This window comes from Somniosus microcephalus, unplaced genomic scaffold (genome assembly GCF_052327205.1).
Source record: "Somniosus microcephalus isolate GS21.2 unplaced genomic scaffold, FLI_Smic_1.0 unresolved_chr7, whole genome shotgun sequence".
In the NCBI taxonomy this organism is placed as follows: domain Eukaryota; kingdom Metazoa; phylum Chordata; class Chondrichthyes; order Squaliformes; family Somniosidae; genus Somniosus; species Somniosus microcephalus.
The window spans coordinates 29,077,430-29,089,753 of record NW_028225185.1 but is presented as its reverse complement, the minus strand read 5'-3'; the positions used below and the strand labels follow the sequence as shown (position 1 = coordinate 29,089,753).

General features: G+C 53.0%; 1 protein-coding gene across 1 annotated transcript in view; it reads left to right on the top strand.

Annotated features, from left to right (window-relative positions):
* The window catches only part of LOC147086696 (serine/threonine-protein kinase WNK3-like), a 173,696-nt gene that overhangs the window by 89,080 nt on the left and 72,292 nt on the right, over nucleotides 1-12,324 (top strand). Inside the window, 4 exon segments of the mRNA XM_085978844.1 lie at nucleotides 428-600; nucleotides 2,168-2,388; nucleotides 4,701-4,858; nucleotides 8,120-8,208. Of these exon segments, the coding sequence (XP_085834970.1) occupies nucleotides 428-600; nucleotides 2,168-2,388; nucleotides 4,701-4,858; nucleotides 8,120-8,208 (641 nt within the window).

Sequence of the window (12,324 nt, the reverse complement as noted above, 5' to 3'; positions counted from 1 at the left end):
GATCTATACTGAAGGGGAAGCAGACGAACAAAAGAGTCTGAACACAAATTAATTTCCATAATTTAGCCTTGTTTACACACAACTACTGAGGGTGGATCTTGTAGACCCCAAACTGTTATCTTGGCTGAACATAGGAACAGGAGGAGGCCATTCAGCCCCTCGAGCCTGTTCCGCCATTCAGTTCAATCATGGCTGGTCTGCACCTTAACTCCATTTACCCGCCGTGGTTCCGTAACCCTCGATACCCCTGCCTAAGAAATAGATGTGAGCAGCACAGACCAGAGGTTGCACTGCTTAGTGAATTAACCCCCTGAGGCCCCAGGGGGGATCTGTAACTCACCCGCCCTTGTCGCACCGGTCTATATTTCTGGGCCCCCTGTTCTCCCGCCCTCGCTAAACCGATCTCTTTCCCCCCTTCGCCTTGCAGGACAGGAAGCTGACCAAAGCTGAGCAACAGAGGTTCAAAGAGGAGGCCGAAATGCTGAAGGGGCTGCAGCATCCGAACATCGTGCGCTTCTACGACTCCTGGGAGTCGGCGCTGAAGGGCAAGAAATGCATTGTGCTGGTGACCGAGCTGATGACGTCGGGGACCCTGAAGACGTGAGTGATTACCCCGCCGGTCGGCCTCTGGATCGGCCTCCCCCCCCCCCCCCCCCACCCCCGCGAGCGCTTGGCGACTCCGGAGCCAGCCCGCCTGCTCTGCGCCCCTTCCCGCCTACAGATTTTACCGTGACAGCCGTCCCTACTCTGTTTTCTCTTTACCCAGCCCCCAGCTCCCGACGCGTGCTGGTTTTCCAGCAGATGGGTACAAATAAAACGAACCCGAGGTCTGGCTCCCAATCCTCTCGTGCTGCCATCGGTTAGACATTAGAAACATAGAAGATAGGAGCAGGAGTTGGCCATTCGGCTCCTCGAGCCTGCTCCGCCATTCAATGAGATCATGGCTGATCATCCAAATTCAGTACCCTGTCCCTGCTTTCTCCCCATATCTCTTGATCCCTTTAGCATTAAGAAATATATCCAACTCTTTCTTTAATATATTTAATGAATTGGCCTCTACTGCCTTGTGTGGTAGAGAATTCCACAGGTTCACCACTCTCTGGGTGAAGAAATTCCTCCTCATCTCTGTCCTAAATGGCTTACCCCTTATCCTTAGACTGTGACCCCTGGTTCTGGACTCCCCCGCCATCGGGAACATCCTTCCTGCATCTAGTCTGTCTAGTCCTGTTAGAATTTTATAAGTTTCAATGAGATCCCCTCTCATTCTTCTAAACTCCAGCGAGTATAAGCCCAGTCGACCCAATCTCTCTTCATACGTCATTCCTGCCATCCCAGGTATCAGTCTGGTGAATCTTCGCTGCACTCCCTCCATGGCAAGAACATCCTTCCTCAGATAAGGCGACCAAAACTGCACACAATACTCCAGGTGTGGTCTCACCAAGGCCCTGTACAACTACAGCAAGACATCCTTGCTCCTGTACTCGAATCCTCTCGCTATGAAGGCCAACATACCATTTGCCTTCTTAACCGCCTGCTGCACCTGCATGCTTACCTTCAGCGACTGGTGCACAAGGACGCCCTAAGTGCACGACTTAGTGCGCAACAACTACCTGGAGTGACTCGCCCACTTAAATCCTCCCCTTGGCGGGTGGGGGATGCGTGTGCCTGCCCTCTGAAGGCCGCGAGCTTGCCATGTGGGAGAAAGGCCGTTGCTCCAGCTGTGGAATTTCTACTTGACCGTTAACGCCTGCAGCGAGAGGTTGCCGATGGAAGGCCATGAACGGGCAGAACCCGTAACTTTCTCCCTGCCTGCGAGGCAGAGTTTGAGGATAAGGCTGGAGGTATTTAGTCAAGTCGCTGGCCAGCAGTTGAACAGAAAGCAGGGAGGAGTGTGGGACTAATTGGAGAGAGCGCTCTCAAAGAGCCGGCACAGGCACGATGGGCCGAATGGCCTCGTGCGCTGCATCATTCTACCGCTCTATCTTCGATTCTGATGTACGCTGGCTATCCGGGTTTGCTGTATTTTTAACGTTTGACCTTCCCGTAGCACTACTGTGGACACAGGAGAGGCAAATCTTGGCGTATGTTGAGGGATGGATTGCAAGGGGCCGCTGTGCATGTTTTAACCGGTGTGAACTGTTTCCTCCCCCCGCCTCCCCCCGTTCAGGTACCTGAAGCGGTTCAAAGTGATGAAGCCAAAGGTTTTGCGGAGCTGGTGCAGGCAGATCCTGAAGGGCTTGCAGTTCCTCCACACTCGTACCCCGCCGATTGTGCACCGGGATCTGAAATGTGACAATATCTTCATCACAGGACCCACTGGATCGGTCAAAATTGGGGACTTAGGCCTTGCTACCTTAATGCGCACGTCTTTTGCTAAAAGTGTTATAGGTAATTCTTTTTTTAGTTGTAATTGTTCCCCCAGTTATTAAAGAAAGGACTCACATTTCTCCAGCACCTTTCACCACCTCGGGAGGTCCCAAAGCGCTTCACAGCCAATGAAGTACTGTTGTAATGTAGCAAACACGGCAGCCAATTTGCGCACAGCAAGCTCCCACAAACAGCAATGTGATAAATGACCAGATCATCTGTTTTTAGTGATGTTGGTTGAGGGATAAACATTGGCCCCAGGACACCGGGGAGAACTCCCCCCTGCTCTTCTTCCAATAGTGGCCGTGGGATCTTTTACATTCGCCCGAGAGGGCAGACGGGGCCTTAGTTTAACGTCTCATCCGAAAGATGGCGCCTCCGACAGTGCGGCGCTCCCTCAGTACCGACCCTCCGACAGTGCGGCGCTCCCTCAGTACTGCCCCTCCGACAGTGCGGCACTCCCTCAGTACTGCCCCCCCGACAGTGCGGCGCTCCCTCAGTACCGCCCCTCCGACAGTGCGGCGCTCCCTCAGCACCGCCCCTCCGACAGTGCGGCACTCCCTCAGTACTGCCCCTCCGACAGTGCGGCGCTCCCTCAGTACCGCCCCTCCGACAGTGCGGTGCTCCCTCAGTACCGCCCCTCCGACCGTGCGGCGCTCCCTCAGTACCGCCCCTCCGACAGTGCGGTGCTCCCTCAGTACCGCCCCTCCGACCGTGCGGCGCGCTCCCTCTACTACACTGAAGTGTTGGCCTAGATTTTTGTGCCTGGAGTGGGGCTTGAACCCATGACCTCCGACTGAGGCGAATGTGAGACCCACTGAGGCCTAAATATGACAAGGTAGTCGGGGTACGTCAGCCTGGCTTAGCTGTGAGCCTGTGGGGTCGAAGGTTGTGGGTCTGAACTCGCAATCTAAGCTGACGCTACCAGGACGGTAGAGGCAGTGCTGCATTGTCGGAGACGCTGTTCACTGTGCGAGGCTGACCTGTGTCCTAACTCCATTTACCCGCCGTGGCTCCATATCCCTTAACAACCTTGGTCGTCCCTGAGAAGCTGGCCTGAGCTTTCTCGTTCAGCTGCTGACTTACTCGCTGTGCACGGTCAGATTTTCTGTTGTTTTTTTTATCTTGTTGGGCCTCTGTGAATTCATCAGCCGGACGAAGCAGGAGGGAGAGTCGCACTCCTTGCCTTAGCAGGCAGCTGGCAAGAGAGGCTTTGGTGGGAGCGTTGGTCTTCAGTTAGCCCGCCACTCAGCTAGGGCAGGTTTTTAAAAAAATATTTGTTAATTCACGGGATGTGGGCGTCGCTGGCAAGGCCAGCATTTATTGCCCATATCCCCTAATTGTTCCTAACTGAGTGGCTCGCTGGGCCATTTCACTTAAGAATCAACCACACTGGGTCTGGAGTCACATACCGGCCAGACCGGGTCAGGGCGGCAGATTGCCTTCCCTAAAGGACATTAGTGAGCCTGATCCGGTAAACATAGAAACATAGAAGATAGGAGCAGGAGTCGGCCATTCGGCCCCTCGAGCCGCCTCCGCCATTCAATGAGATCATGGCTGATCATCCAAATTCAGTACCCTGTCCCTGCCTTCTCCCCATATCCCTTGATCCCTTTAGCCTTAAGAAATATATCCAACTCCTTCTTGAATATATTTAATGAATTGGCCTCAACTGCCTTGTGTGGTAGAGAATTCCACAGGTTCACTGCTCTCTGGGTGAAGAAATTCCTCCTCATCTCAGTCCTAAATGGCTTACCCCTTATCCTTAGACTATGACCCCTGGTTCTGGACTCCCCCGCCATCGGGAACGCATCTAGTCCTGTTCGAATGTTATAAGTTTCAATGAGATCCCCTCTCATTCTTCTAAACTCCAACGACTATAAGCCCAATCGACCCAATCTCTCCTCATACGTCATTCCTGCCATCCCAGGTATCAGTCTGGTGAATCTTCGCTGCACTCCCTCCATGGCAAGAACGTCCTTCCTCAGATAAGGCGACCAAAACTGCACACAATACTCAAGGTGCGGTCTCACCAAGGCCCCTGTACAACTGCAGCAAGGCATCCTTGTTTCATGGCCACCATTACTGACATTAGCTTTTGATTCCAGATTTATTTAATGAACTGAATTTGAATTCGCCTGCTGCCGTGGTGGGATTTGAGCTCGCGTCTGTCCAGTAACATAACCACTGTGCTACCGTGCCACCACATGTACATGTTGCAGGGACACTACAGGAGGGGAGGAGGAATGGGGCGTTTTATATTTTTTATTGCAAAGTGTTAAACTTGCCTGTTTTTTTGGTTCATTTCTCCTTCCTCCCCCCACCCCACGCAGGCACTCCAGAGTTCATGGCTCCAGAAATGTACGAAGAGCATTATGACGAGTCAGTCGATGTTTACGCCTTTGGGATGTGCATGCTGGAGATGGCTACCTCAGAATACCCTTACTCGGAGTGCCAGAACGCTGCCCAGATCTATCGCAAAGTAACCAGTGTAAGTGTGAAAGACAGAGGGGGCTCGCACTTCTCCAGCGCCTTTCGCGACCGCTGGACGTCCCAAAGCGCTTCACGGCCAATGAAGTACTTTTCGGGGTGTCGTCACTGTTGTAACGTTTCTTTAAAAAAAAAGTGCTGTACTTTATTTAGGAACAAAAACTTCAAACACCAGGAGAGAACCTCTGCTGGGTCCGCTTCCTAATAACGGTAAATTGTTGGTGGATCTTCCGTGGCATCGCTCACAGTGACGCACCGTTTTGTAAGGAAACAAGTGTTGACCCAGCTAATGCACCCGGTAGTACTCTGCCGGTAAGGTGAATCTCCGTCCCTTTTGAGCGGTTCTGGGCACCTCACCTCAGGAAGGACATGTTGGCCTTGGAGGGAGTGCAGCGCAGGTTCAGCAGAATGATACCCGGACTCCAAGGGGTTAAATTACAAGGAGAGGTTACACAAACTAGGGTCGTACTCCCTGGAATTTAGCCGGTTAAGGGGGTGATCTGATCGAAGTTTTCAAGATATTGAGGGGAACAGATAGGGCAGAGAGAGAGAGAAACTATTTCCGCTGGTTGGGGATTCTAGGACTAGGGGACATTAGAGCCAGACCTTTCAGGAGTGAAGTTAGGAAACACTTCTACACACACAGGGAGGTAGAAGTTTGGAATTCTCTTCCGCAAACAGCAATTGATGCCGGGGGTCAGTTGTTAATTTTAAATCTGAGATGGATAGATTTTTGTTAACCAAAGGTATTGAGGGATACGGGGCAAAGGCGGGTAGATGGAGTTAGGACACAGATCAGCCGTGATCTCACTGAATGGCGGAACAGACTCGAGGGGCTGAATGGCCTCCTGCTGTTCCTGTGTTAAGGCCCAGCGCCCTAATTATTGTCGAGTAAACGCAGTCTGACGTGTCAGTCATTCATGAAAGAAAGACTTATGAAACAATATTGAGCGGCCTGCGGGCGGCGCTGTCCAGGGAGAGTATAAGTACTCGGGCACGGGCCCAGCTTGCGCAGGGCATTCTTAACAGGAACTAGTGAAGGACACAACTAGACCTCCATGTTGTAAAACAGTTGATTAAAGCTTTGTTTAACGCTTAGACCAAGTGCCTAGTAGTTTTCTTACGTCACGGTCTCTGGTCAGTCAGAGTTTAATTGCTGTACGGTTTGGGGTCTTTTTAGATGGGAACGTGCTTTGTCACTTTCAGGGCTGCAGGTCAGAGAGGCACAGCGTTGTGACTGCTTTCTGTCTGGAGTGTGAAATCTGTGGGTGTGAGACTCCTAGATGGCAGCATTAGTTAATGAGCAGATGAGTCGGTTTTCTTTTCCTGCGCAATATACATACCTGTTCCCCTAGAGGGCCGCTGAATCCTAATGTTAATTTGTAGGTGGGTGTGGGAAAGCGCTCCCACTGCGCCCGACCACGCTTGCTGCATGGAAATGCACTCTTATCTCCCCGTGGCAATGTGCAGTTTATTGGCACCCCATCCACCACCTTAAACATTCACTCCCTCCACCACCGGCGCACCGTGGCTGCAGTGTGGACCATCTACAAGATGCACTGCAGCAACTCGCCAAGGCTTCTTCGGCAGCACCTCCCAAACCCGCCAGCTCTTCCACCTAGAAGGACAAGGGCAGCAGGCGCACGGGAACACCACCACCTCCAAGTTCCCCTCCGAGTCACACACACCATCCTGACTTGGAAATATATCGGCCGTTCCTTCATCGTCACTGGGTCAAAATCCTGGAACTCCCTCCCTGACAGCACTGTAGGAGCACCTTCACCACACGGACTGCAGGGGTTCAAGAAGGCGGCTCACCACCACCTTCTCCAGGGCGATTAGGGATGGGCAATAAATGCCGGCCTTCCCAGCGACGCCCACATCCCGTGAAGGCATTTTGAAAATGTTTGCCTGCTGGTATTCTCTCCTTCCTTCCCGTTCCCCCCCCCTCAAGCACGACCCATACTTGGGTAGAGTTTCACCGACGCTGTCCAGCGCTCGTTCTTCCCGTGCGAGCGGGCCGTTAACATGCGCGTCGCTGTTCATAGCCAGGCCAAATCTGGTCCTAGCCCACCATCAATGCGTGCGCTTTCCCGCCAGGCTGTCGCTGCACAGTGATCAGGCTGGGGAGCCTTGGTTGATTTCTCCCTCCCTCCCGAACCCTGGGATGCTGAGGCCAGTCGTGCCCCTCGCACTGCCCACGCTGAGCTCAGCCTGTCTCAACACAGACCTGGAAACCGGGGACCTCAACCCCTCCCTTCGCTGCATGGGCCAGCGATTCAGTGCGAGGGGAGCCACGTCGCTCGTCTAATGAGCTGGGCTGTTTCCCGGCGAGGAAATTGCACTTTTCAATCGTTTTTTGTTGGGTTTCTTTTTGCAAACAGCGCCAGCCGAATTCTCAAGTTCACCGGCAGCTGGGATTTTATTGAGCGATCTCACAGCGATGATCTTGCCTGTGGTGGACAGTGTTGCCCGTCGAGCACATGTGTACATTGCCCACAGTAGACACTGTCCACAAATTGTGACTAAGGAATTGACATTCAGCCGGTGTGGCTCACTAGATTGATTCCTGGGATGAGAGGATTGTCCTATGAGGAGAGATTGAGTAGACTGGGCCGATACTCTCTGGAGTTTAGAAGAATGAGAGGCGATCTCATTGAAACGTATAAGATTCTGAGGGGGATTGACAGGGTAGATGCTGAGAGGCTGTTTCCCCCTGGCTGGAGAGTCTAGAACCAGGGGTCACAGTCTCAGGATAAGGGGTCGGCCATTGAGGACTGAGATGAGGAGGAATTTCTTCACTCAGAGGGCGGTGAATCTTTGGAATTCTCTGCCCCAGAGGGCTGTGGAGGCTCAGTCGTTGAGTCTATTCAAGGCTGAGATCCGTAGATTTTTGGACTTGAGGGGAATCGAGGGATCGGGCGGGAAAGTGGAGATGAGGAAGATGATCAGCCCTGATCTTATTGAATGGCGGAGCAGGCTCGAGGGGCCGAATGGCCGACTCCTGCTCCTCATTCTTGTGTGGTGTCCTGCAGGATTCTGCCTTTTACATCAGGTACTTGGGATTAAATCTACCTCCACCTGCAGGGATGCCCAGTGAAGTGATTGAGCGATGGTCACCGGCGTGCTCCCGGGTTGTGGTTTAAGGCGCAGCGTTGGAACCTGTGTACGGCGATGCTGGGTGCAGAGGAAGCCTTGGTGGGTGGCGCTTGCTAGATGCTGAGGTTGCTCTTTGTAAACCCGGCCTTGTGTCCTATCCTAGGGCATCAAACCAGCGAGCTTCAACAAGGTGAGCGATCCAGAAATCAAAGAAATTATCGAGGGATGCATTCGCCAAAACAAAACGGAAAGGTGGGTGGCTGTCTCCTCTGTTTTCCTTGTTTGGATCCCCAAGCCACATTTGTGTAAATAGAAACCTTTGAATGACTAATTCTCTGTCTCTCTCTCTCTCTGTCTCTCTCTCTCTCTGTCTCTCTCTCTCTGTCTCTCTCTCTCTCTCTCTGTCTCTGTCTCTCTCTCTGTGTCTCTGTCTCTCTCTCTCTCTCTGTGTCTCTCTCTCTCTGTCTCTCTCTGTCTCTCTCTCTGTCTCTCTCCCTGTCTCTCTCCCTGTCTCTCTCTCCGTCTCTCTCCCTCTCTCTCTCCCGCTCTCTGTCCCTCTCTCTGTCGCTCTCTCTCTGTCTCGCTCTCTCTCTGTCTCGCTCTCTCTGTCTCGCTCTCTCTCTGTCTCGCTCTCTCTCTGTCTCGCTCTCTCTCTGTCTCGCTCGCTCTCTGTCTCGCTCGCTCTCTGTCTCGCTCTCTCTCTGTCTCGCTCTCTCTGTCTCGCTCGCTCTCTGTCTCGCTCGCTCTCTGTCTCGCTCGCTCTCTGTCTCGCTCGCTCTCTGTCTCGCTCGCTCTCTGTCTCGCTCGCTCTCTGTCTCGCTCTCTCTCTGTCTCGCTCGCTCTCTGTCTCGCTCTCTCTGTCTCGCTCTCTCTCTGTCTCGCTCTCTCTCTGTCTCACTCGCTCTCTGTCTCGCTCGCTCTCTGTCTCGCTCTCTCTGTCTCGCTCTCTGTCTCGCTCTCTCTCTGTCTCGCTCGCTCTCTGTCTCGCTCGCTCTCTGTCTCGCTCGCTCTCTGTCTCGCTCTCTCTCTGTCTCGCTCGCTCTCTGTCTCGCTCTCTCTGTCTCGCTCGCTCTCTGTCTCGCTCGCTCTCTGTCTCGCTCGCTCTCTGTCTCGCTCTCTCTCTGTCTCGCTCTCTCTCTGTCTCGCTCGCTCTCTGTCTCGCTCTCTCTCTGTCTCGCTCGCTCTCTGTCTCGCTCGCTCTCTGTCTCGCTCTCTCTCTGTCTCGCTCGCTCTCTGTCTCGCTCGCTCTCTGTCTCGCTCTCTCTCTGTCTCGCTCGCTCTCTGTCTCGCTCTCTCTCTGTCTCGCTCGCTCTCTGTCTCGCTCGCTCTCTGTCTCGCTGATTCCTCCGGGGTGTCTCAGTGGCTGCAGAGTTCCAGATTCTGGATCCTCTTACCAAATAGTCCATTTTTTTTTAACACACCTGTCTGGAAATAACAAGCCAGTGTAACTGAGTCTCTCTGCGCCGCCCGCCGCCCTCTGCCCTGAAAGGGCTAACGGAATTTTTAGTGTGGTTTTTACAGTGACCAGTTCAGGACAAGGTGCGTCAGCTAAGAAACGAAAGCAATTTTTTTGTTTAGCCCTAAGATTTCAGCACCTTCGCCAGCTCCAATCTAGGTCACGGGCTGCAGCTGATGCTGCACTGCAGAATATGAGCCACTGAACGAGGGGGGGAGGGGGGGGGGGGTGGAGATGACCGAGACGGTTCGGAGCTCACTTTACACAGAGGCTGATGGCACACATGCAGAAAACGTGCCCCCCCCCTCCCCCTGCCCTCGAAGCGCTCGCAGCAAAGCACGGCCGGGACAGCGCGCCGTGGAGCGAAGGATAGTCGGCTTCCCCCTGCAAACGCCCGAGTGGTCGGTGACGGCCTCACCTTTTGTTTTTGTGCCTCATGCACACACACACACACTGAAGTCTTTGTGCTTCACGTCCCGGGGAGACTGCGAGAAAGCAGAGCGACTCACCGCAGAGCTCTGACCTTCCGATTAGGCACTTTACAGCCTTCCGGACTCGATATCCAGTTCAACAATTTCAGATCATAACCTCGGCCCCTATTACATTTTTATATATTTTTTATCCACACTTTTGGTTTGTGCCTTTTCCTTATTTCCTCTCTCTCCCACATGGCAGCTGTCCCTCACTCTGCCAGCGCATTTCACACTTCATCTAGAGCCATTGTTTGTTTCTTTACCGGTCCTATTACCATCTCGTCTCGCCTTGATTATCTCTTAATGTCTCTTCACCTCTCGCTGACCTTCCCTTTTGTTCTTTCATCCCCTCCCCCATTTCCCAGAATTGAAGCAGTGCTGTTATCGATACCGTTTCAACACCTTTCAACTACGACTTTACTTGACCTAAAGTGTGTGTTTTTTTAAAAAAAAAAACGAGTTCACGTGCAAAGTGGAGCTGTTGGATTTACAGCATCCCTCGCCATTTTCCACCTCCCTCGAGCTCGGCTCGTCAGCTGTGACTCGGATACCGACCGCGCCCGGACCTCCGCGCACGCGAGCTCGGCGCCCCTCACAGACCCCGCCGCTTCCCCAGCGAATGCAGAATTGGTGGGGGGGTGGCCACACGCGCTCGCTTCAGCAGGCGTGCCTGTGCACGACACTGCGACCATTCTAGTCATTGCACGTGTGTGTACGTGCACCCGCTCCACCTCCCCTTTGTAATCTTTCCCCGTCGCCTTTCATTGTCGGTTTACATAGAAGATAGGAGCAGGAGTAGGCCATTCGGCCCCTCGAGCCCGCTCCACCATTCAATGAGATCATGGCTGATCATCCAAATTCAGTACCTTGTCCCTGCTTTCTCTCCATACCCCTTGATCCCTTTAGCCTTAAGAAATATATCCAATTCCTTCCTGAATATATTTAATGAATTGGCCTCAACTGCCTTGTGTGGTAGAGAATTCCACAGGGGCTGCTCTTTCAAAACTGAGATGAGGAGGAACTACTTCACTCAGAGGGTGGTAGGTCCATGGAATATGCTGCCCCAAAAAGCTGTAGAAGCTACATCATTACATAAATTTAAAACAGAAATAGACAGTTTCCTAGAAGTAAAGGGAATTAAGGGTTACGGGGAGCGGGCAGGAATTTGGACATGAGTCTAGGTTCGGATCGGACATGGCCCTGTGGGTAGCGGAGCGGGCCCAGGGGCCGTGTAACCTGATCCTGCTCCTATTTCGTGTGTCTAATTCTGTTAGATTCAGGAGATGGTTCTGTGATAGTGGATTGGCGGTTAGGATCAGATCAGCCATGATCTTATTGAATGGCGGAGCAGGCTCGAGGGGCCGATTGGCCTACTCCTGCTCCTATTTCTTATGTTCTTATGTTCTCTGGGTGAAGAAATTCCTCCTCATCTCTGTCCTTAATGGCTTACCCCTTATCCTTAGACTGTGACCCCTGGTTCTGGACTCCCCCGCCATCGGGAACATCCTTCCTGCATCTAGTCTGTCTAGTCCTGTTAGAATTTTATGTTTCAATGAGATCCCCTCTCATTCTTCTAAACTCCAGCAAGTATAAGCCCAATCGACCCAATCTCTCCTCATACGTCATTCCTGCCATCCCAGGTATCAGCCTGGTGAATCTTCGCTGCACTCCCTCCATGGCAAGAACATTCCTCCTCAGATAAGGCGACCAAAACTGCACACAATACTCAAGGTGTGGTCTCACCAAGGCCCTGTACAACTGCAGCAAGACATCCTTGCTCCTGTACTCGAACCCTCTCGCTACGAAGGCCAACATACCATTTGCCTTCTTAACCGCCTGCTGCACCTGCATGCTTATCTTCAGCGACTGGTGCACAAGGACACCCAGGTCTCGTTGCACTTCCCCTTCTCCCAATCTATTGCCATTCAAATAATAATCTGCCTTCCTGTTTTTTGCCACCAAAGTGGATAACCTCACATTTATCCACATTATACTTCATTGCCATGTGGTCTCCTGACAGAGGCACACCATCAGCTGCCTTATCCACAATATACTGCACCTGCCATGCATATACTGCCATGCATAGACTGTTTCTGCCCTTCCGCCCCTACTTCTCGTCCAGTGAGCTGCAGCTTTTTTCTGCTGTTTCAGAGGATGTGCCGCAGGAAACCGACGCGCTCGCCCCATCCTCGGCGGCAGCCGATCGTCGGCAGAACCACGGCGACAGCGGAGGGAAGGAACGCCTCTGAGCCTGACCTCCTTTCCTCTCGACCCTGGGGGGGGCCATCTTTGCAAGTTGCCCAGGTTTCAGCCATTCGCACCTCCCCCCCAACCCCCCCCCCAAAGGCCCAAAGGGCACCAGCAGCACAGGACCATGCTGCCTGCCCCCTTACTCTGACACCGCCCCTCCCCCCCCCCCCCCCCCAGCCTCTTTACAAA